This window comes from Patiria miniata, unplaced genomic scaffold, assembly GCF_015706575.1.
Source record: "Patiria miniata isolate m_02_andy unplaced genomic scaffold, ASM1570657v1 HiC_scaffold_5, whole genome shotgun sequence".
NCBI lineage: Eukaryota > Metazoa > Echinodermata > Asteroidea > Valvatida > Asterinidae > Patiria > Patiria miniata.
In genome coordinates, this window is record NW_024037072.1 from 28,339,384 (window position 1) to 28,363,261 (window position 23,878).

The window sequence follows — 23,878 nt, forward strand, 5'->3', positions numbered from 1 at the left end:
GCTTTTTTTCAAAATGGCCGCCACTTGGACTCATTGACTATTTCCACAGCTTTATACACGGTATGAAAGTCTAAAAATATGATTTCTTTCGTCAGAGATCTTTAAAATTTATCAATTTTTGTCTTTAAAAAAAAAAAAAGGAGGCGGCCTCTAAAAAGGAAGCGGGCGGGGACGCTAAACATGTTTTTTTTTTACTTCGCCTAAGCACATTAGCGGCGATTGCTTGGAAAGTGTACTGAAGTTGTCCAAAAATGGAGACCAGCTTCAAGTTTTTTGCTTTGTAAACCTAATTAGCATTTTATTTGTATTCTTGAATGTAAATAAATCATAATTTCCTAGGTGTAACCCGCTGTTAACGTAAAAAGAATGGTTATGATCCCTTCAATTGTTTAAGTTTTGACATTATACTAATCATTTACATTATTTTTAAAATGCTTATGTATTCCACAATTAAAAAAGTACTTACTCTTAAAAAAATACTAATTAATGTAACAATTAATAAATTGTACGGTACAATAATTCATATTGTTTTTAGAAATACTTGCATAACATTTCGAGCGCTGTGAACACTTCAACAATGCATAATTTGAAAAAAAAAATAATGAATGCATTACTAATTTAATTAATTAATTAAATGTATTACTTTAATAAATATTTTTTATTGCAGGCTCAATGATTCATATTAAAAAATGTTTACAACTTAAAAACGCTATGCATATAAAATGGTAATTATTTTAAAAAGTAAATAAATTTGCAAATGATTTAATTAATGAATTTAGTCAAATGTTTAAAAAAAAAAGCATTAAGGCATTGTCTCCCGAAGCTCAGTGATGCTATTAAATCGGAGAAAAAATCTGCTTTAAAAATAATTTTACATATCTGCATGAGCATACCCAGGGGCAAAATAGTTTAGCGGCTCTGTATGCGTGGCCGGGAAATTCTATGCAGTGCGCAAGTTTAAACTTGCGTGCGCAATTTGTTGCAAGGAAATGAATGCGCGCGCAAGTTTAAGGGGACTCACTTTGCGCTCGACACATGCACCACAGAAGCTGAGTCCAAACATTGAACAACTCTTGAGGGCGCTTCATTTTCTCAATTCCGCGACTGACTGCAAGTGCAAGTGCAACTGCAAGACATGCAAGAGGCAGGAGGCAATTGCGAACGTGGGAAAATTGAATCGGATACCGTTTTTGTACTGTATCTATGTATTGTCAGATTCTGTGTCCGTATCACACTCTCCGTACAAACACCTGGTGAACATGTTCAAGTTGACGTTGTACGTTGGATCAGGTAAGGCATGTAAGGGGTCTAATGCCATGATGCAGCGACCTGCCTGTGCGTGATCATGGAGTCCGAAAATTTGGGACTCTCAATACTGTGTTTATAGCTCCATGGCATGAGGGTCCCAAAACTTAAGGTATCCATATCGTGCAAAAGTTTGTGCTGCATAATAAAACCAGTGTGAATCAAATTGGCAAGCTTCTGTAGCGTTCACTTTGAGTTACACTGCACTGCGCCTTTAACGCATCTTGTATATATGTTTAGTTCAGAGGTCAACCTTCGCGCATTCAGTTTCGTTTCGTTATCGTTCTGTCACACACGCAATATTTACAGTGCTTTTCCTATAATTTCGCTTGGAAGTTACAAGCTAGAATCAACGCTATTCTTTACATGATTTATTAAACATCGGCAGAGCTATTCCAGTGAGCAATCCAAGTTTCTCTCGTGGATTTTTGTGAGTGTTTATTGACCGAACTTTGTGAGCGTTTTCACCACGTGAGTTGAAACCAACTCGCCCCGCATTCACGGCGCGGGCAGTCGCCCCGTTCGCGTTGCGTTGTGCATGGACTCGGCCCAGTTTTGGCTGTTTACATACTGCAACTTGGTGAGTCACTTAACTTGCAATAAACTCGGGAGTTAAAGTAGGACAGTACAATTAATTCCTACATTGGTGACCCTGACCTGAGCCGAACAACATGGAAACCAAATCTGACTCTGATCATGCTGATTCCAAACCGGGCACATCCAAAGGTGCTACTGCTAGTTCATCTCCATCTGCACCCACAACATCAGCTGCAGTGACTTTGAAGTTGCCTCCATTTTGGCCCAGTGACCCTGCCCTTTGGTTTGCGCAAGTTGAAGCGCAATTTCTAACCCGTAACATCACTCAGCAACACACCAAGTTCGCATACGTGGTTGGTTCCTTGCAGCCAGAGTTTGCAACTGAAGTGAGGGACATCCTCATTTCACCCCCTGAGCATAATGCCTATGACAGCCTGAAGACCGCCCTCATCCGTCGAACCTCCGTATCAGAGCAGAAAAGACTGCACCAGTTGCTAATATCGGAGGAGCTGGGGGACCGCAAGCCTTCACAATTACTACGTCGTATGCGGCAGTTGTTAGGAGACAACACGCTTGAAGAAAACATCCTGAAACAACTGTTTCTTCAGAGATTATCGACCAACGCCCAACTAATCCTGGCATCAACATCTCAAACGACACCCATTGAGCAACTCGCAGAACTTGCAGACAAGATTGTTGAAGTTTCTGTCTCGCCTACTGTACATGTCGGGGCAGTTTCATCCAGCCAGCCTGGCAGTTCGTCGCCTCCAACAACCATGCCAAGTTCAGATATGCTCACACTACAAGCCAAAGTTGACCAGCTAACCCAACAAGTCAGCGCTCTCACATGCCAACTCTCCGGTCAGCCCCGTGGGAGATCGAGGAGGCGTGACACAACCCCACCCAATCGACGCCCATCTCGCAGTCGCAGCCCATCACACTCTGGCACTGACTGCTGGTATCTGTGACTGCGATTCGGCGCTGATGCCAGAAGGTGTGTGTCCCCATGCAGCTTCAAACCCCGACAACAACAGGGAAACTCCGATGCCAGCGACTAAAGGCGACGAGTCTCCCTGGCACCGACACCAATAGTCGCCTATTCTTCATCACTGAACGCAAGACAGGGGCCCGGTTCCTGGTAGATACTGGAGCGGAAGTGAGCGTTTGGCCTCCATCGGCTGCAGATAAACGTCATGCCCAGTCTTCATCTATCAATCTACAGGCGGTGAACAAATCTCCCATCAACACATATGGTGAGAAGTCACTCACTTTGGATGTCGGGTTGCGTCGAGTCTTCCGTTGGGTGTTCATTATCGCGGACCTGCCGAACCCAATAATTGGAGCAGATTTTCTCCAACACTTCGGACTGCTAGTCGACGTTCAGCGTCGCAAACTCATCGACTCCACTACAAGCCTCACCGTAGGTGGAATCGGTTCAGATGCCATTCCCATCAGTCCAACTGTTGCCAAGCTGAGTGAGTCACCCTATGAAGTGATCCTCGGACAATTTCCAGAACTGACACGTCCGACTTACACTGCCAAGGACGTCAAGCACTCTATAACGCATCACATTGTGACTAAGGGTCCACCAGTGTCAGCACGCCCAAGACGCCTGGCTCCCGACAAGTTCATCACGGCGAAAGACGAGTTCAATCATATGCTTGATCTCGGCATCATCGAAGCTTCGGACGGTGCATGGTCGTCGCCTTTACATATGGTGGCCAAGAAGTCAGGTGACTGGAGGCCGTGCGGAGACTACCGTGCCCTCAACCGTGTTACAGTACCCGACCGCTATCCGATTCCCCATCTGCATGACTTTACAGCCAATCTGGAGGGTAAACGCGTGTTCTCAAAGATCGACTTAGTACGCGCTTACCACCAAATTCCGGTCCATACTGACGACATCCACAAGACCGCCATCACAACACCTTTCGGTCTGTTCCACTTCCTTCGCATGCCTTTCGGCCTGCGGAACGCCGCTCAGACTTTCCAACGATTCATCGACATGGTTACGCGAGACTTACCTTTCGTGTACGCCTACATTGATGACATCCTGGTCGCGAGTGAAACAGAGGAGGACCATCTTGAGTACTTGCGTCTTCTCTTCAGCAGACTTTCCGAATATGGCATTATCATCAACCCATCCAAATGCCAGTTCGGGGTTCCCACCCTCGATTTCCTGGGACACAGAATCGACGCTGATGGTATCCGTCCCATGAGAGACAGAGTCGACGCGATTGCAGAGTTCCCTCAGCCTACCTCCACCCGTCAACTGCGCAGATTTTTGGGACTGGTAAACTTTTACCATCGTTTCGTGCCAAACTGCGCAAGCGTGATCGCCCCGCTGACAGACCAGCTGCGAAAAAGACCCAACCAGTCACGCAAATCAACCAAACTGAATTGGACACCTGAATGCCAGACAGCGTTTCTGCAGATCAAGCAATCACTCGCTGACACCACACTTCTCGCTCACCCTTCTTCGGTACTACCAACTGCCATGATGGTGGACGCCTCGGACACGGCAGTTGGCGGTGTGCTTCAGCAACTTTCCGAAGGAGTATGGCACCCCCTGGCCTTCTTCTCTCAGCGTCTTAAACCTGCAGAGAGTCGCTATAGCACCTTCGGGCGCGAACTACTGGCCATGTACTTGTCAGTCAGACACTTTCGACACTTCATCGAAGGACGAGAATTCTGCATTTACACTGACCACAAACCGTTGGTGTATGCTCTCAACTCCAAACCTGACCGGCATTCACCTAGAGAAGTTCGTCACCTGGACTATGTATCTCAGTTTACATCCGACATTCGTCACATCAAGGGCACAGAGAACGTTGTAGCGGATGCGCTTTCCCGATCTCACATCAGTGCCTTGACAACATCAACCCAGATTGACTTCGAGCAGATGGCCATGGATCAGACACACGACCAGGAACTACACAGAATCCTGGAATCACCCACATCCCTGGACCTCAAGCAAGTTCCGATACCGAACTCAAATACATCCATCTGGTGCGACGTGTCGACAAGTCATGAACGCCCTTTCGTACCCCAAAACCACAGATGGAGTGTGTTCGATTCCTTGCACAATCTGTCTCACCCTGGCATTCGAGCAACACTGAAACTGGTTGGTTCACGCTACGTCTGGCCACGCATGAACTCAGACATCAGAGCATGGGCCAAGGCCTGCGTCAAGTGCCAGAAGTCCAAGGTCCACAGCCACACCAAGACTCCGTTTGGAACCTTCGCATCTCCAGATGCACGTTTCGATCATGTGCACATAGACATCGTGGGACCACTCCCCCCTTCCCAGGGATATTGCTATCTACTCACATGCGTTGACAGGTTTACACGCTGGCCAGAAGCAATACCTATACCCGACTGCACCGCTGAAACAGTCGCCAAGGCCTTTGTGAACAGATGGGTCTCCACCTTTGGTGCTCCGTCTACGATAACCACAGACCGCGGACGACAGTTTGAGTCGGCCCTGTTCCACGCTTTGATGGTTCTCCTAGGTACCAGACGCACGCGAACAACATCGTACCACCCCATAGCAAACGGTATGGTCGAACGCCTGCATAGACAGCTCAAAGCCTCTCTCAAATCGAGTACTAACCCTCAACGTTGGACCGAAGCATTACCACTCATCCTCCTCGGGATCCGCACGGTGGTAAAGCAGGATCTTGGTTGCTCCACCGCCGAATTGGTGTTTGGCACCACCCTGAGACTTCCAGGACAGTTTGTTGCACCCCCCAACGATACTGGTAATCTCGCCGACCCTGCAGACTATGTTCACAGACTGCGACACACGATGCAGCACATCAGACCCACACCGCCTCGGTCGCGAGACAGAACTGCACAAATTCACAAGGATTTGATGTTGTGCAAGCATGTATTTGTCCGTTGCGATCATGTGCAGAAACCCCTCCAAACACCCTACAAAGGTCCATACCGAGTACTCAGCCGGACAGACAAGTACTTCACACTCGACCTGGATGGAAGGCAGGACACAGTCAGCTTAGATCGGTTGAAAGTTGCTTACCTCGATACAGATACCACCCCTTCCCAGCCATCTACCCTAGAGCTTAAGCGTGTACAGCCATCTCCTGCCATCCCTCCGCACACCGTTGATGACCAACACACAGCAACACCAGCAGCTCCACGGCACTCGCGTTCTGGCCGGCATGTTCATTGGCCATCCAAGTACACAGACTTTGACTGTGGTTGATTTAACCTGAACACTTATCGCTCGCTTCAATACCATTTTGCGATCTAGAGGGGGGCTACTGTAGCGTTCACTTTGAGTTACACTGCACTGCGCCTTTAACGCATCTTGTATATATGTTTAGTTCAGAGGTCAACCTTCACGCATTCAGTTTCGTTTCGTTATCGTTCTGTCACACACGCAATATTTACAGTGCTTTTCCTATAATTTCGCTTGGAAGTTACAAGCTAGAATCAACGCTATTCTTTACATGATTTATTAAACATCGGCAGAGCTATTCCAGTGAGCAATCCAAGTTTCTCTCGTGGATTTTTGTGAGTGTTTATTGACCGAACTTTGTGAGCGTTTTCACCACGTGAGTTGAAACCAACTCGCCCCGCATTCACGGCGCGGGCAGTCGCCCCGTTCGCGTTGCGTTGTGCATGGACTCGGCCCAGTTTTGGCTGTTTACATACTGCAACTTGGTGAGTCACTTAACTTGCAATAAACTCGGGAGTTAAAGTAGGACAGTACAATTAATTCCTACACTTCTTACTCACTACTAGTCTACAGTTTCTTCAATAATCCCCGAAACTTCTGTCTTCAGGTCTTGCATAGTTGCTGTTGTGAGCATTGTATCACCAAAAATTCAGCTTTTAATTCTAATTTTGCAGAGAGTCATCGAAATCCAAACGTGAGACATCACGTTGATATGTACCGCAATGCATTGTGCAAAAAAACTCCTCAGCTAGTATAACATTTTCATCGTGTAGATAAAACAGCGCCCTCTTGTTGATCTGAGTGAATGCAAAATGTTTCATTTTTTAACAGAGGGCGCTATGTTCATTTGGCCATTGATTAAAAAACAAGTAAGCTGCAAGGCTCTTTCTACACCTACCCAGAATACCTTGGGAATCACACATACATTTCTAGAGCATGGAGAATGACGTGGATGGTTTTTGAACTGCCAAAAACTTGCCTTAAAATTGGATTTAAGGTCTCAAATTTCGCAGGTGACATGCTTGCAACTATAGCATTTTGATGTATGTGTTGTGTTAGCCCCATAAATGTGGCCTATTTACTGGACTGCCTCCGTAAACATAGGCCACACATCCACATGTACAAAAATCGTGTCGACGGAGCCAAATTTTGATTTTCACATTTAGGCTTAGTTTGTAGGTTTTTTTTGCTTTAGAAGCCTACTTACCCTCTTTATAGGCTAATCAGAAAGTGCTGCCTTTTTCAGATGTATATTTTTCGTGAAATTTCCAGATTCATTTTTACACGTTTGCGTATCAAAATTTCAACATGAAATTTCACAAAAATTAGACATCTGAAAAAGGCAGCACTTTCTGATTAGCCTGTAAAGAGGGTGAGTGTGCTTCTAAAGCAAAAAACCCTACAAACTAAGCCTAAATGTGAAAATCAAAATTTGGCTCCGTCGACACGATTTTTGTACATGTGGATGTGTGGCCTATGTTTACGGAGGCAGTCCAGTAAATAGGCCACATTTATGGGGCTAGTGTTGTGTGGGCATAATTAGCTAAATGGTGAGTAAAAAAAAGTCAGTTGTAATTTCGCACGTTTTTATGCACTCAAGGTCCCAGTCTGGCCCTAGCCTAGTCCGAAAATTTGGGACTCTCAATACTGTGTATGAGAGTCCCAAAACTTAAGGTATTGAAAGCATGCAAAACAAGAAAATAGACTGGCACCTAAAACAACCAGTCCAACACAGCTTCAGTACTGCATCAATCAACCATGCCAAAAGAATTTAAGAAACATGTGGCATGAAGCGGGAACTAGTCTCAATTTACTACACATTTCTCCATAGTCAAGCCACCAGACTACTGACACTGAAATGAAGAGGTCAGTCTTTTCAAATAGTTGGACCATGGTTGGACATGTACCAGTCTAGTCTTTAGCCCCATTTTGGGATCACTTGACTTCCCTCTCATCTGCAAAGTATTGAAGAAAAGTCTCCTTTAAAAATTGAATTGAGTCTGCAAACTTGGTTGGTGAAATACTGATTTAGTTTTGCACGTTTTAGAGCACTCCAGAGCCCTGTCTGGCCCTAGCCTAGCCCCATAAATGTGGCCAATTTATTGGACTACATCCGTAAACATAGGCCACACATCCACATGTACAAAAACGTGTCGCACTTTGCCAAATTTTGCTTTTCATATTTAGGCTTAGTTTGTAGGTTTTTTTTGCTTTAATAGAAGCATACTCACCCTCTTTAATATAGGCTAATCAGAAAGTGCTGCCTTTTTCAGATGTCTAATTTTTGTGAAATTTCATGTTGAAATTTTGATACGCAAACGTGTGCAGAGGTTCAGCGCAGCATACCACGGCCACACTAGTGGGGCTAGGTGCATGCTTGTTTTTCAATTTTGTTGAATCATGGTTGATATTAAAGCTACATGTACATGTAGCTTGTACAGAACAACATATTATGACTATAGGCTTACAAGTAGAACAAACCACCAGTGGATCGTCTGATTATTAAAAGAAAAAGAGGAGTATAAGGGCCTTTGTCCTCGCGGGCGGGGCGCGTCGGCCCGACGCGATCAGCCACCAGATCGGAGCGCCCTCTGTGCATCGAGTGTGCCCGCGCCACGCTCGGGACCGGTGTAGTGTGAATATCCGACTCCATGAAATGTGGTAGTACTGCGCACTGGTAGTACTGTGACGCGTGAGTACAATACTATGCTATTTTAGGATCGTTTGGGGAGAGTGACCTGTCACGTGCGAGTGATCAACCAATAATAGGGAAATAGGGGTCCGATTTTCATAGGAGTCGGATTTTCATGTGACACCGGTCCTGCCACAGATTTATGCAACTTTTTCCGCTCCACGTGTATACATTTCCATTATGTCAAGTTGTCTCAACAGTCGAGTTGTCCCGAGTCGTCGGAGTCGAGTTGTCTCAACGGTCGACTTGTCTCAACGGTTGACTTGTCCCGAGTCGAGTTGTCTCAACGGTCGACTTGTCCCAAGTCGAGTTGTCTCAACGATCGACTTGTCCGACACTCATTGCACAGCACAGAAGCAGAAGGCACAGCTTAACAAACCGTCACTTAATAATAATGCTTGTGTTCATGTCTTGTTCAGTGACCGCAACTTATCACTAGAACTATGGGTCTTCCTACACAAGACCCATACATTTGCCATAGTTCTAGAGGTATATAAACTGTAAAATACTACATGTACTTATAGTCTGTATTAATAGTCATTAATGTGAGTGACTGTGAATCAGTGTGAGCATGGTGAGGAGCAGACTGGGACTAGAGGTAGAGTGCATGAGAACGTGCAAAATTACTACTGACGTTTTTTTGGCTACTCATCATTCAGCTAATTAAACGCCCACACAACACGTACATCAAAATGCTAAAGTTTAATGTACAAGCTTTAGGTTTTAGGAGTATTCATTTTGTCACATTGGTATTCACAATGCACTGCAGCACACATAAACGTAATGTCTGAAGTTTGCATTTCAATAACTTGCTGCAAAACTACAATTAACAGCTGATTTTTTGTGTGATAGAATGCTCACAACAGCAACTTAGCAAGGCAGGGGCTTTGGTGAGTAAGAAGCTTATGGTGTGATCATATTTTTGTTCTCAGCTGGAAGAAAAATATTTTCTGACAGTGACACTAAGACAATCTAACTACGAACATTTTAAGGCCAAGCAAAAAAAAGAGTTTCTCTTTTTTGAAGAAAAAAAATGAAGGACTGGAGGCTAGGAGGCGGCCCCCTTTTTTCTGTTTCTTTTTTCCCAAGATGGTGGATTTTCCAGGATGGTGAATGCCTTCTTCCATTTCCTCAACTCTTTCTAGAAAATTGTGTCCAAAGGGGCCATAAAACCCTTTCTACATCTACAAATGAAGTAGTAGCTTGAGTAACTCCAGCTCCAATGTTCATCGTGATGAGAATCGGAGCTGCAGTTACTCAAGCTAGCATCTATCTATAATTTTTATTTGGAAAAAAATATATAGAGACAATAGGCCTATAGACCTATTGTCAGTATTGACGATATATTTGCAAAATATATTGCAAATTTGTGAATTAAAAAAAAAGAAAAAAAAAAGAGGCAGGCAGAAAAAGGGGAGTGGGTGGAGAAGAGAGACTTCCTTTTGTTTACTTGCCCTACGTGTAGCATTAATACTATAACTACAGTGTGTGCTACTGAGTCATAGGCCCCCAATTTATTTAGGCTGACAATGGCTGAGTTTAAAATCATTGTATTAAATACATTGTCACTTCTGTCAGCATTTCCAACCTGGTATCTCTCTTGCAGATTCTGGACTCCTCATACTCTATTTGTGACCCCATCATCTTAGCTTCAGTCAAGACTTCTAAGAAAGCATACTGGAATGGTTTCCGCCATCTGATTGAAACAATTAAAGGTCAACCATGCACCCACCACATGGATTTTCTGCAGTCTTTTCTCAGCGTCTCTTGCTGCTGCATGGCCACAGCCCATCATCAATTTACTTACTGTTCAGGAGATACAGTTGGTATGGTTTCTACATTTCAGATTGTCCCAGGATTTGTTCCTGTCTGAGGAGCAACGATTTGATTTCACTGAGAACATTTCAAAATTATGGAAGTGAGCGAACACTGCCCTACATGCCATCCGTAGTGGCCTCCCACCACAGGCCTAAGTCATGTGAGTTAGTAGCTAGACTCAGTCACTATTCGCAATCCACACCGTTGGCCACTTTGGGATCATCGTCGGTGCTTCGAAGCTGCAAAAACTTGACCAACAAACTCCATACAACCTCCAGGCCTCACACTGTCCATGACGAGAGCAAGAAAAGTACTGCCCCTCATGATACGGTGCTACATCGCATGCAGCGATTAGAGGACTCTCTTCGTTACCATGGATACTCAACCATCCGAATTGGATTGGCCCTCGTTATCTTCATAGGTAAGGTTTTGTTTGCGCTTGTTATTAACAGGCATGCAACTTTTCCTCGGATCAGCTGATTTCCTCTTTTTTTACTTCCCATGTGTGCCATTGAAAATAGAAAAACACTGTACAAAGTCTGGGAAAAATTTGAATTTCCTCTTTTTTTGTGATTTCCCAGTTGCATGCCTGTATTAACTGTAGCATCGTCAAAACTATAATTGGGACGATCCCACCTCTGGCGGGGCAATCCCAACTATAACTGGGACTCTCTATAAAGTGCCCAAATTATAGTTGGGATAAACTATAGTTCCGATTGTTCCAACTATAGTAGGGGCCACCGCTGTTGGGGTATAACATTGACATGACATTACTAAAATAAGCTAGTTTGGTATCTCGAAGAAGTAGTCCAGGTCAAAGGTCATTCAGGATAAGATTGCTGACGCGATGTTGCGGGATATTACGAGGACACCCATTCTGCTCGTAATTATCGGGCGTGCTTCCTACGACCGTCTTCTTGCGTGTTCATGTGCCTTCGGTGAGCGTTTGATTATCCCGAATGACCCGTGACCCATATCATTGTGCACATGCGCAGTTGAAGTAAAGAACTGGCTTATTGTCCATTTAGTTCACTCTTTGTTATGGTATTAGAATAAGGGTATACCCTGTTACAGAAGTCACTAAATTATAAGCATCTGTTTGGAATATGTCATTCACCATCTACTTGGAAAGGAAGCCTGACCTACATTTGTATTTCAGAAGCAATGACTTGTGTACATCGCTTCTATGCCCAGTTCCATCATTCCTGTAGATCAACACAGTGATTAATCCCTGTCATCTACACTATTAGGCCAAAAAAAAAAGTCTCCGGTTTCTGGTATGGAGCTTGCCCCAAAAGTGGTGCGGTGATGCGGCTTTTTTTTTTTTTTTTACCTGTTTTTTTTTTTTTTGGCTTCAAATGTCGGCTGATGACTGCAAATGGTGCCCTACTAAACTTAGTGCAAATATATGGGAGTCCAGAGAGGCCACATAAAGCTTATTCTCGATCATAACCCCATCTAAAAACACGTTAAAATTGTGCAGCAGCAGGATTCCAGTCAAACCAGTGAGTTTGGCGGTTTTGAGACATCATCTTGTATTGAAAAAAAAACTTTTTCATTTTGCCGACGCGCATGGCTACGGCGAGGCGCGCGCATACCAGAAACCGGAGACTTTTTGTTTTTGGCCTTAAATGCAATTTCACTTTTTGTTTGGCAGGTGAAATTATTTTTTTCCACGTAATCATTTCAAGATCTTTGTGACGATTATGCAAAATGCAATTGAAGCCTCGGTGTTAGTGTCTTCACCTAAAATCTTCCCTTGGAGAGGTAAACAATTTTTGATAATTTCCTTGCAGGACTTGCCATCTACATCTTCCGTGAGGCGATCCGTGAACACGCGGCCGAGGAGGTGTCCCAGGTTGCAACGCGTTCCCTGGAGGACCGACTGGTGGCCGATAAGGCTGAGGAGTTTGCCAAGGGTCTGCTGAATGCTCTGTTGAAGGATGAGCCCATGCATCAGGTGGCCAGTCAGTTTGTGGTGGAAGTACTCCAACGCTCGGAGACCAAACAGGCTATGAGCACACTAGTGATGGATGTACTTCATGACCCCAACACCAAAGCTCAGTTAACAGCCACTGTTCAGCAGGTACCTGCAGCTATATGCTATCAACTTGTAAAAGTTGAGTTAGTGAAGTCAGTCACAAGTCACATCAAAAGTCAGGACACAAGTACATGTAACATGCATAGGGAAGTATAATTAGAAAGGATCGATGCCTTTGACACTGCTCATCTGAATTGCCACTCAAGTGGCTGACTTGAGACTGGATGACTTGTGTTTGTCTTCTGATTGACTCCTGATGGCCTGCGACAACCTGATAACAAATTAATTACATCTGTCGTATTTTGAAGATTGTGAGTCAGTCCCCCTTCATCCCCCTTATCTCAAGTTTACGCAGTTTTAGTTCTTTTGTTTAATAACCGAGTAAGATCCTCTGAAACTGTGCAACTGTGGGGGTAAGGGGGTATTTACCCCCCCCCCCCCCAGTATTATGTACAGACTTCCCTATCTTTTGAGGTGCCCTTTTTCACCAGCTTTTACCCCTGATATTTATAGAGAGTGCCCTTTTTAAAAAAAGAAAAAAAGAAGTGCCCTTTTCTTATTAGCCACCTTGTAGAGTTGCCCTTTTTGGAATTTTGCGCAACCGCCGGCAATTGTGCCGCCTTGAAAAGTGCCACCTATTGTTCATGATCGTCCAGTTTGAACAGTGCCTTGATTGGAAGGTGTACCAGCCCCCCTCCCCACCCCTCCACTTTTTTTTTACGGAGGCCAAGTGTCTGGAGAAAGATAAACCCGTCTTTATTTCAGCGTGGATGTGCGAGTGCCTTTTCACAAACTTTTTTAAACCCCCCCCCAAAAAAAAATTACCCTGCTACGCCTCTGTCTGCGGGTACACCATGGAACATCTCTTCTGAATATCTCTTCTGCGAAGAAGTGTGGTTCTAAAGAGAATTGGAGGTGAAAATAGTTCTCATCCTGTCAGTCCTTGGGTCCATCTGCGGAAGAGCAGTACTCTGTCCGTTCATCTGAGGATGGACAGAGAGTTCTGTCCAAATGTCTAGATTCATTATCACTTCTGCTTCTTTTCAGAATGACACTTCTTCACAAAGTGATGTTCCATGGTTTTCCATACAAACTTGGCACTTATGGTACCTTTCCACCATGCAAAGCTTCCACTCACATGAACCCATCACACACATTTTTTAAAGTTCAATTAAGATCCCAAATTGTAAGATTTGGGTCTTCCATGCTCATTTTTTTTTACATTAATGCTGGATGGTCGGTTTGCTTATGTTTCTCTCTGAACAGGTAATTGTAACAGCACTGAATGATAAGGATACCCAGGACTACATCAGATCAATGCTCAGTGTGATATTGTCAGACAAGGAGACCAGAGGTGCCATCACAAACCTGCTGGGGCACGTGTTCAGGGACACAGCAGTCAAAGAGCAGACAGCAGTCTTCTTCAGGGATGTGCTGAGGTCGGAGTCAGTCGTGGATCAGGCAACACAACTAGGTATGTTGATGAGCAATGAATAAAATAGAGCAGTGCTGTAGTATAAACAGGAGCATACACTCTTGTTTTATTATACTCCCGAGGACAATGCTTTGTGTTTTCCTTTGTCCCTGTTATATAACACTCTCCCATAGACTAAGCACACAAACTTACAACAGAGGACCGTTTTGAACAAAAGACCCAATGCCCGAGGACTGAAAGGAATTGTTCTCCCTTTGTGTGTTTGCCCTTGGGGGTTATGTAGAACAAGTACAAGTATACAGTAAAATGTCACAGATTGTGTACATTGGGATGGTTTGGGTGATGTGTGCCTCTATAGTCATTGCATCTCTAATTGTTTTATTTATAGCGTACATGTACGTAAATGATTTCAACTTTATGGTAGCAGATACGATTTGAAAGTTGGCTCGATTAAGTCAGCAATGAGAGTATTAGTTGGCATTTGCGCCATGTGACATTAAATCTCTCTTGTGAGTTTGTGTGGTTCTTAACAAAACCTTAGGAAACTCACCTTTTTAGTGGAACAAGAAACAGTTTCTTAAGCTCCAAAATAAATCTTAAATCTCCAAAATCTTCAAAATCTTCATAATCCACAGTTTTAACAATACTTGAAAGTGTTCGAAAACATATTGAAAAAAACTCAAAAAAAAACAGACAGCCAGAATGTCAGTTGTTGAAATGTCACTGTTAGATTTCTTTGGGATATCAAAGAGACACCAAGATTTTCTCATGTCAAGCCCTGAGCTCTGTTAATTAATAAACTTCATTATATTCCTGATGAAGTCATCATTTACTCCTTCATCAAGAGTTTCATTTAGGCCCAAAACCCCCAACTATTTCTGCTTCCGATTACATGGCATTCGAAATAGGGTAGGTAGGTAGGTAGGAAATTTATTTTTTTTGCCAATTCTTTTGGTGTACATGTACTTTCATATGGAGGCGTCGGCATGTAGTCAAGGGTAAATAGTTGAAATTGATGGTTTTGGGTATTTTTTCCCCTCATTTTTCCCATAAATAAATAAAGGTAGGTGCTGTCAGAATAGGGTACATGTAGGTAGGGAAACTGGAAGCAAAAATTTAATTTTTTTGGCCTGACCCTAGGGGTAAATCATTAATCAGAGTAAAAAATGTTGCCATTTTTCAAATAGATGCACATTACATGGTGAACTGGAGGTCATGTATTCCAATCCATGTATAGCTTTGGCAACAGTGCCAAGGATAATAGGCAAAACTAATCTTAAGTAGTCCCATTAATCGTGTTAATTTTTGATCAGGTAAACAGGTCACCCAGAGCGTCATCAGTGATCCAGTACTGCAGGAAAAGACAGGAGACTCGCTGTGGTCAGCCATGGTGTTTTCTGTGACTCCAAGGTGGTTCGGCGGATCTTCTTCATCCTCATCCACCTCGGACAGTGGCGATGCAAAACAGGCTGAGGACCTGAAGACAGGTACGGCAGAGCCAGATACTGACAAGGAGTCAGTTCTAGGCGGCTAATTTACAGGAAGGGGGTTCTTTTTACCAATGAGCTCCTCATTTTCATGGCTGCATTGAACGGTATGAAAGCGTAAAAGGACCGTAAGCGATAAAACACTTCATAACATCTGTATCTCTCTTACTATCTCGCAGTGGCGAGTTAATATCTTGATGCGGCAAGACGGGAACTTTGTGTTTCGAGATAGTAATGGCCTCGGCTAAACATCCACTCGTCATTGTGAGCTACTATGTTGGAAACAGAGAATTTCCTGTTTTCAAATAGAAATTGGTGGAATTGTAAGAAATTATTTAGAATTTTGTTTTTATTTATACAGAGATTTATTGCTTTTTCAGATACATGTAGATCAGATTAAGAAAAATGCAATACATGTATTGTTTTGGAAATGATGCACGTAAATACACTGAAATTTGTTTTATTTGTTTTATGTTTGGTATTTGTCAGTACTAAATACTGAGTAAACAACTCAAGTTATTTGTTACCTAGTAGCCAGTTAAATTATCGTGTGAAACAGGTGCTTTTAAACTGTCTACATATATAGGGCGTGGCCTAACAAAGGGAGGGGGGGGGGGAATTTGGCTACCCCACTTCAAGGTAATAAGCCGCCTCCCCCTCTTGTTCTCCCATGCCAAAATTTGGGTACGGCAAAAATGAGTCTTTTATTGTTGCCCCCCCCCCCTGAAAAATACCAGGTTGTAACTTTTAGAACTTCTCTGTAGTTCGTAAAATAGCATTGACCTTGTAAGAGCAATTAATAATTGCCCTTCTCCCCTAAAACGACAACAAATTTATCTGTGCCCTAATGGGGAAGATGTAAAATTAAACATGCTGGCATGTAGAAGACACAATTCACTCACATTGTTACATCAGCGTTGCATATTGTTGATATTTTACATTTATGGATCTGCCTCTAGCTGTGTGGATAATTGCCCGGCCTACAAAACATGTGTTTTTGCGACTGAACACAAATTTAAACACTTTTTTGCTGTCTTGTTGTAAACATGTTTACATGCTTAACATTTTTAGCATGAGGCGATAGTAAGAAAGTGTTTAGAATTGTGTTTACTCGCTAAACACATATTTTTTGTCGGCCATCAAGTATCCACACGCGTCAATCAGGCTACCTTTTGTCCCAATGCCTAAAATTGAAAACTTGGTCCCATGGTCAATTTGACCGCTCTTGCAAAAATTACTCAGAACTCTGTCAAAAATTATCAGATTTGGACGTTTGATGTCTCATTTTAAAGTGAAAAGGTGTATCTTTCAAACCATACCTATTTATATATGTTGGTTACACATTCTACGTCTGGCATTCCGTTATATTTTGTTTCCATTTTTTTGATACACACTGTATATCCCACTTGTCTAAATGGAACGTCCTGGCCGAAACTCAACAGGCATTTCGGAGAGCAAGATCGTGTGAGACTCAACCTACCCTGACCTCCAATGACCTGACGGAGAATTTAGACGATGGGCACATCACTGACATGACAATTCTGGATTTTTAGAAGACATTTTGACGTATACTAAACCAACAGCTTCTAATTAAACTTGATCACTATGGTATTCGCTCCCAAAAAAAAAAAATTGGATCGAGTCCTCCCCGACCATGAGATTCCGGAGAGTTTTTGTAAATGGTTGTGTTGAAGTAGTCATTGTTCGATGGGGAAAAATCAACCCAAAGTCATGGGTCAACCCCACAAAAATTGAATAGAAAAGGGAATGGTTCAATAAAGCTTAAAATTCACGTGTTTTTATACATGACTCAATACCTTGGAGAGCATTGTTTCACGATTTTTTGAACCGGGGTATTTATCATTGGTGTCTGTGGGAAGATAGTTTCTGCACACACATGCACTTCTAGACATTCTGTACTGCCACCTCGGTGTACACACCTGGCTCGATCTTCTTCAACAAGGGTATAGACAGCATCGCCAGGAATCCAACGAAAGACGATCCAGCCAAGACGTAGAACACAACAGAAAAACTTCCACTGGCGTCGTACAGGGATCCTGAAAATGAAACAAAATTCACGCAGTGGGTTTAAAAAAGACGCAGGGAACTATGGATATACCGTAGGAATGTATGTCCTGGACTCCTGGTATAGACCTTTATCATGCTGCCACCATTTCAGTCACGTTCCCTGTATCCAATAAGAGTATTGAATTGTAATGTTTGTGTGCTAAAAAGGAACCTGACTTTTTTTCCTTCCAGTCTCGCTTTGGTTACGTTGATTTGAATGAGAAAAAAATCAAGATAGCCGCAACATGATAATAGTTTATTCAAGTTTTTTACAACTTTGTTTGAGATGATTATTATGGGTCATATTCAATTCAAGAAGACATTTATTACATACATGTACGTACTCCTATAAAGTCATATAAAGTCTGTGTGTATTTTTCTCTGGTGTAATGTCCCTCAAAAGTGTCAAAGCATTTTTATATCCCTCATGTTGCTTTGTCTACCGTCAATTGACGTGTAACATTTAAAACCAGTTTTGCAGTGAACATTAAAACAGTAAAATATGTAACCAATCGCATTTCAACAATCGTTCTTTATTACGATATAATGACTCCTCAACTTATGGGATGAGTATATAGCTTTATAATCATAACACTCTAAAAAAAAAACACCACACCACCAGTCAGATATGATTAGAAACCAGTCAAATTTGACTATATAGCCATTCAGTGTCAGCTGGTTGCAACTGAAAAATCAATTTTCAATGACTCTAGCAAAACTAATCAGTCAATATTTTGACAGTTGTTTTTAGAGTGTAGGGCGCCCGCTTAGCTGTTTTGCAGAATATCAAAGTAATTTGTTTCACAACTTCAAACGTTTCGCTTCATAAAAAAACATACAATGAAACAAAATCAGTCGTAGAAGCATGTAGTTAGCGACGTACCTGCTGCTATAGGGCCTATAAGATCAAAGACCCCTCCAATGGCACTGAAGATTCCAAGAGCTGAGCCCAAATTATCTACACCAACAAACTCAAGCATCATCACTTGGCGAGCTGTATACTGGAACCCCAATGACAAACCAAACATGGCGGAGGAGATGGCGTAGAAAGGGTAAGTCTGCAGCTGTACGACCAGAACGAAACAACCACTGGCAAACATCGCTACTTCGTACAATACTAAAGTTGACACCTTTTGGCTTAGGAGACCGCTGAGAGGGACGCCTATGAAGCTGCCCACCCCAAAGGCAGTTATGAGCAAGGCAGCCTGTTGGTCTCCAATGCCGGAGGAATTGGCAAGGGGAACGAGGTAGACAAGGTAGGACCCGTGGCAAAGGATGAAAGTTGTTTCGGCGAAGCACAACATGGAAAAACGGTAGCTCCGACAAAGCAAGTTCAATCTCAAGAGCTTGACTGTTTCGTACAATAAACACTTAAGTGGATTCCTGCAGGCTATTGTAGACAAAGTGGGGATAACGTGATGTTCACCTGATTCCTCGTGATCATCCGCAGTAACTGTCACTCCCTTACGAGATAATTGTTTTGGCCGAAAGGCAACTCCTGCAGCACATACATTGCCAGTAATTGCACAGGTCACCAACATTGCTCCCCTCCAGCCGTAGGTGTCCGCTAAGAATTGAATGAAAGGGCCGAAAATGACAAATCCGAGGCCGTATCCAGCGGTCGTAATTCCACACGCTAGTGGATAGTATTTCTTAAAATACTGAGCGACTATGACATTTGCGGCTGCAAATGCAACCCCGGTGCCACTCCCTTGAAAACAAGACAATATAAGCATCGAGTTACTAATCTAACATGAGTGCAATTCATTAGAATGATAAGTAGGTCTACAACATCAGCAAGGATCTTAAATGCGGGGGACGGAGGAAAATGTCCCAATTACCATGAGAAGGGGAAAACCATGCAAATAGGGAAAAACCATGCATAAACCAAACTTCCAAATGTTGGAATAAACGGTAAATTACAGCATTGGAAAATAAGGCAAAATAAAAAAAAAACATGTTTAGCGTCCTGCCTCTTTGACAAAAAGGAAGGAGGAGGCCCTTTTTTTTTTTTTTTTTTTTTTTCAAAATGGCCGCCCGACACATTTTTCAAGACAACGCGGCCGGGCTATTTTTCAAGATGGTTACCAGCTTTTTTCAAAATGGCCGCCACTTGGACTCATTGACTATTTCCACAGCTTTATACACGGTATAAAAGTCTAAAAATACGATTTCTTTCGTCAGAGATCGTTAAAATTTATCAATTTTTGTCTTTAAAAAAAAAAAAAAAAAAAAAAGGAGGCGGCCTCTAAAAAGGAAGCGGGCGGGGACGCTAAACATGTTTTTTTTTTTACTTCGCCTAATCGCCTTTGGCACAGTTCTGGGCAATTTTCATTGCCTTTTCTGGAGGGAGGGGTGTTGCATTCAGTGCCGTATTGGTTAAAGTCATCGATCGTATAGCAAGACATTTTTTAAAGGGCAACTTGGATGACTGAAATGTGACTTTGTTTAATACATTTCAACTCGCACATGAATGCACATGGTCAGCAAGAAAATGTAACAATCTTCACAGAGAGAGGAGTTGAATTGAACTCACCTACTACAGCAGACATGACGTACATCAGGTAGATATTCTGAGCTAAGGTGACGCCAATCATGCCCACAGTGTACATCAAACCACCGACCACGGCAGTGATGCGACACCCAAACCGATTCACCAATACACCGCTCAAGGTACCTATATAAACGACATTAGTCAACTGGCTTAAGGTAAAGAAATCATCTCCTAATGCAACTTCGTGTAACTCCACTTGATGCCATTTCCCTCTACCAAAATGAAGAATGTGCAATTGAAGGCGCATTATCCCAGACCTTTTTGTGGGCGGGTCGTCCATTTGAAAAGTTGGCGAGTTCATATAACTAAAACCCTATAAAGGGGAGTTATTTATCAAGAATTTTTGAAGCAGATGAAAAATTTGAATTTGGAATTAAATGTTTAAACACCCTTTAATTTTGTTTCGTTAGGGGGCGGGACACCTTTCATAATTTGAGGGGTAGGGAAACAATGAATACTACAACATTAATCTAATTTGGCATTGGCAGTTTATAAACAGTTATAAAGCAACATTTTAAATTGTATTTCACTTTTATGCAAGAGGAAGTACATTTTTGTAATAAAAAGGGGAATGATACAAAATGTAAAGTTTTTGGTAATGGCATGTGGTTTTGAACTTGTTGAGGTATCCGTAAGTGATCCTGAGAGTTTCAAAGAGTGTACCCAAATACCCAATAATGCATTAAGCCCCCCCCCCCCCCCCCCCCCACACACACACACAAGTCCACTGACTACATGGACGATTCATTGAATGTTTTACGACACTCGGATCTCCCCTGTCACACTTGTCCGAATCTATAATTCCGTTCATAAACCGATCTGAAATATTATTAATTCGGACACGTTCGGAGAGAAATGTCAAAAAACCAGCCAGAAATGAAAATACACCGATCATTATCCGGTCTTATTCCGGATCTAATAAGTTGCTATTCCGATTGCAATCCGTCTATATTCAGAACCTCTCCGATCATCACCGGACATGCCAAACTCATTGATCTCAAGACCGACCGCTTTCCGAACATTCCGTTTATATTCGGTGCGTCCGTTTTTTGATCGGCATTACAATGGTATGGGTTCGGAATGAACTCTGAATACATACGGTTATCGATCGGAATCGGAGGCCTGTTCCGTACTCTTCCGTACCTATTCCGCATTGCAACGAATGGCAACGAATGAGTACAGTGTGTATTCCGTGCATTCCGTGCATATTCCGTGTGTATACCGGATACCGTCCGTATTGAGGTTGCCGCGACAATTCGGAGAAATTATTAAACAGGTTCAATAATTTCTCCGAGTTCCTCAGTGCATCACCGAACGTACACGAGTATATAGCGTTGGAAAACCGAGGAAAACCGAGGGAAATCCGTTTGAGTTCAGTTCAAACCGATTAAACACCGAATCCACAATGTTTTACTCGGAACATGAACGGAGTGACGATTCGGACAAGTGTGACAGGGGCTTAAGCCTATGAGGGGCTGTAGTAAATATAAAATACTTTGGATCCACCATTATGGAGTTGGCATACAAACTAAACTACACGCAAAGTGCACCAAACTGACTGCAATCGCGCTTATACGCTTTATAAAAAAATACATCGATGATGTTGCTTGCAACATTTTACTGCCTGATCGGACTGATGCGGTTGTTTGACTTTTGACTGGTTGGTCAGTGAGCCTGTGGTAGAGGTAACGGTGTACTGAAACCAAATTCGGGTACAATCAATTCAAATTGAAGGGATTGCTAATAAATAGCCTTATCCCGCTTGATGCCATGTTCACACCTTCCTGAAAAAGCGACACAATTCCCCAAAGAGGATTTTTTTTTTGTCATCTGTCTTACTCTTAGTACGAAGTAAATTTGAAATCGTTTAACGGGAGCTAATACCCTCCGACTTTCAAAGATTGTAGTATTGTAAGACGGTCGCAGGTTCAATTCATATAGCAATCACTATCCTTTTCAAAAATGATCTGATAGACATTAAGAGGGTGTTGATATTGATAAAGAAGGGACCATTTTTTTTATCGTGAGAGAGGCACTGTTGCTTTTGATGGCCAGTTCAGTGACCATTTTATTCGCGTGAGGAGCACCATCATTTTTTACAGGCCAGTTTTCCATCTCGAGAGGGTCACAGTTTTAGTGTCTTCGAGGGGCATTGTTTTCTTCCTCTCGATATTGAAGTTATCCTGAGAAGAGCACTATTGATTTTGATGGCCAATTTCCTGTCCGGAGAGGGGCACAATTTTATCATTACGAGAGGGGTGTTTGGTACAAGAGAGGAGACCATTTTTAAGCGCGATCATAATGTTTTCAAGTGTACGTTTGAAGGGCAGTGTTGTTTTCATCTCGAGGGGGCACATTATTTTATGACCGCAAGAGGAACACTTTTTTTGGCTTGGGAAAATCTGGGGTGCAAGTGCCCCCTGCCCCTCCGGTCCCGCCGCCGAAGGTACCAACGTGTAATTTCTACTCACATCCAAAATAGGAAAACGACGAAAGAATACTTGAGATGGCACCAGTCTGGGCTGAGGTACTCTGGAATTCATTCTGGAAACTGGAGAACAACACTCCGGTACAACGCGTCATCGCCGTGACAAGAAGATGGACAACAAATGCGGCAAACACCACAACGAATCCCCAACGGCAACCTCCTCTCAATAGATGGCGCTTTCCCATGGCTTTTAAATAACAACCACAAAGGGGATGGAAAAACCTGTTAAAGAAAATGACACACTGAACACAGGCAATTATTTTAACCGAAGTTAATTTAAATAATTAAAAAATACAAGGAGTACCTAAATGCAGTCGTACAAATCGAATTGAATTTGATCGGTCTATAAGCCAATTCGACATCTCGTGTGAGCAATGAATTGCGAGACAAAATTTCGGTTTAAACAAACCCACGTGATGCTGTAAGCTAGCCGTCTAGATCTATTGGGCTAGGACTGCGTGACGTGTTTTGTTTATCCCCCCAAAATTAAATTGTTCATGAGAATTTGCACATGCGCGGGTGAAATGTCGAATTGGCTTCTTTTGACGAGAACCTTGGTGTTTTTTTTTGCGAGAGACTTGTATCGACCCCGCGCACTGTGGCTGAATCAAAACCGACTCTAATATTTGAAAAAGATATAATCATGTGTGGCTGCAATAGTACCCAAACGGCTCGATATCTGATGACTAATTCCCCCACTCCCTAAAATTCCTTTGTGTGATAATTTAACGACAACATGCAAACTGTTTAACTCTAAAGGAGCCGGATTATATTGACCACCTTGTAGCCAAGTGATGAAAAATTATAAAACTCGGTGCATGCATACAACAACTTAATAATTATGAACATACCCAAGAAAGTTCATGACTATTGGTTAAAGGGTTTGGGAATTGTGGCTAATTCATATGCACCATTGGTAAGTCTGCTTTGTGTATACACTACATAATAATGGGGACATTAAGTTTTCATGGCACGCAGAGCCGAATTTCTTTTTTTCGCTGCGCGGTAACCCATGGTCCGAATTTTATGTTTTTGGTATCCAAAGATGCGCAAGAATCGAGGCTAAAAAGTCTGGAAAGCTCGGGTCAAGAAATTATTTTTGCAAGGGGATCGTGGATCACGATCTTTTCATCTCTTTTCATGCGTTATTTAGAGACTAAAAACGGCGCATTGAAGACGAAATATGGCTCAATAATTTCATCCTGGAAATTACAAAAAAAACAACAATAAAGAATTTCTATCTTACCTGATTT

At 42.7% G+C, this 23,878-nt stretch overlaps 2 protein-coding genes across 5 annotated transcripts; one reads left to right on the plus strand and one right to left on the minus strand.

Annotated features, from left to right (window-relative positions):
• Positions 1-1,033: 1,033 nt before the first annotated feature.
• LOC119740977 lies at positions 1,034-18,091 on the plus strand. Of its 4 annotated transcripts, none has more exons than XM_038216515.1 (5): positions 1,034-1,290; positions 10,582-10,974; positions 12,350-12,639; positions 13,861-14,068; positions 15,343-18,091. In XM_038216515.1, the coding sequence occupies exons 1-5, from the start codon at positions 1,260-1,262 to the stop codon at positions 15,561-15,563; spliced, it is 1,143 nt and encodes a 380-aa protein (XP_038072443.1). In that variant the 5' UTR covers positions 1,034-1,259; the 3' UTR covers positions 15,564-18,091. The 4 variants fall into 4 exon arrangements, with proteins under 4 accessions (XP_038072443.1, XP_038072440.1, XP_038072442.1 ...); XM_038216512.1 differs by having other exon boundaries at positions 1,036-1,290; positions 10,342-10,974; XM_038216514.1 differs by lacking the exon at positions 1,034-1,290 and adding an exon at positions 9,214-9,333 and having other exon boundaries at positions 10,342-10,974.
• LOC119741349 (monocarboxylate transporter 12-like) lies at positions 17,422-22,720 on the minus strand. Its single transcript, XM_038217099.1, has 4 exons — positions 22,639-22,720; positions 20,120-20,260; positions 18,467-19,294; positions 17,422-17,573 (listed from the first exon to the last, which is right to left on the minus strand). Exons 1-4 carry the CDS (start codon positions 22,718-22,720, stop codon positions 17,422-17,424), a joined length of 1,203 nt encoding a protein of 400 aa, XP_038073027.1.
• Positions 22,721-23,878: the final 1,158 nt, after the last annotated feature.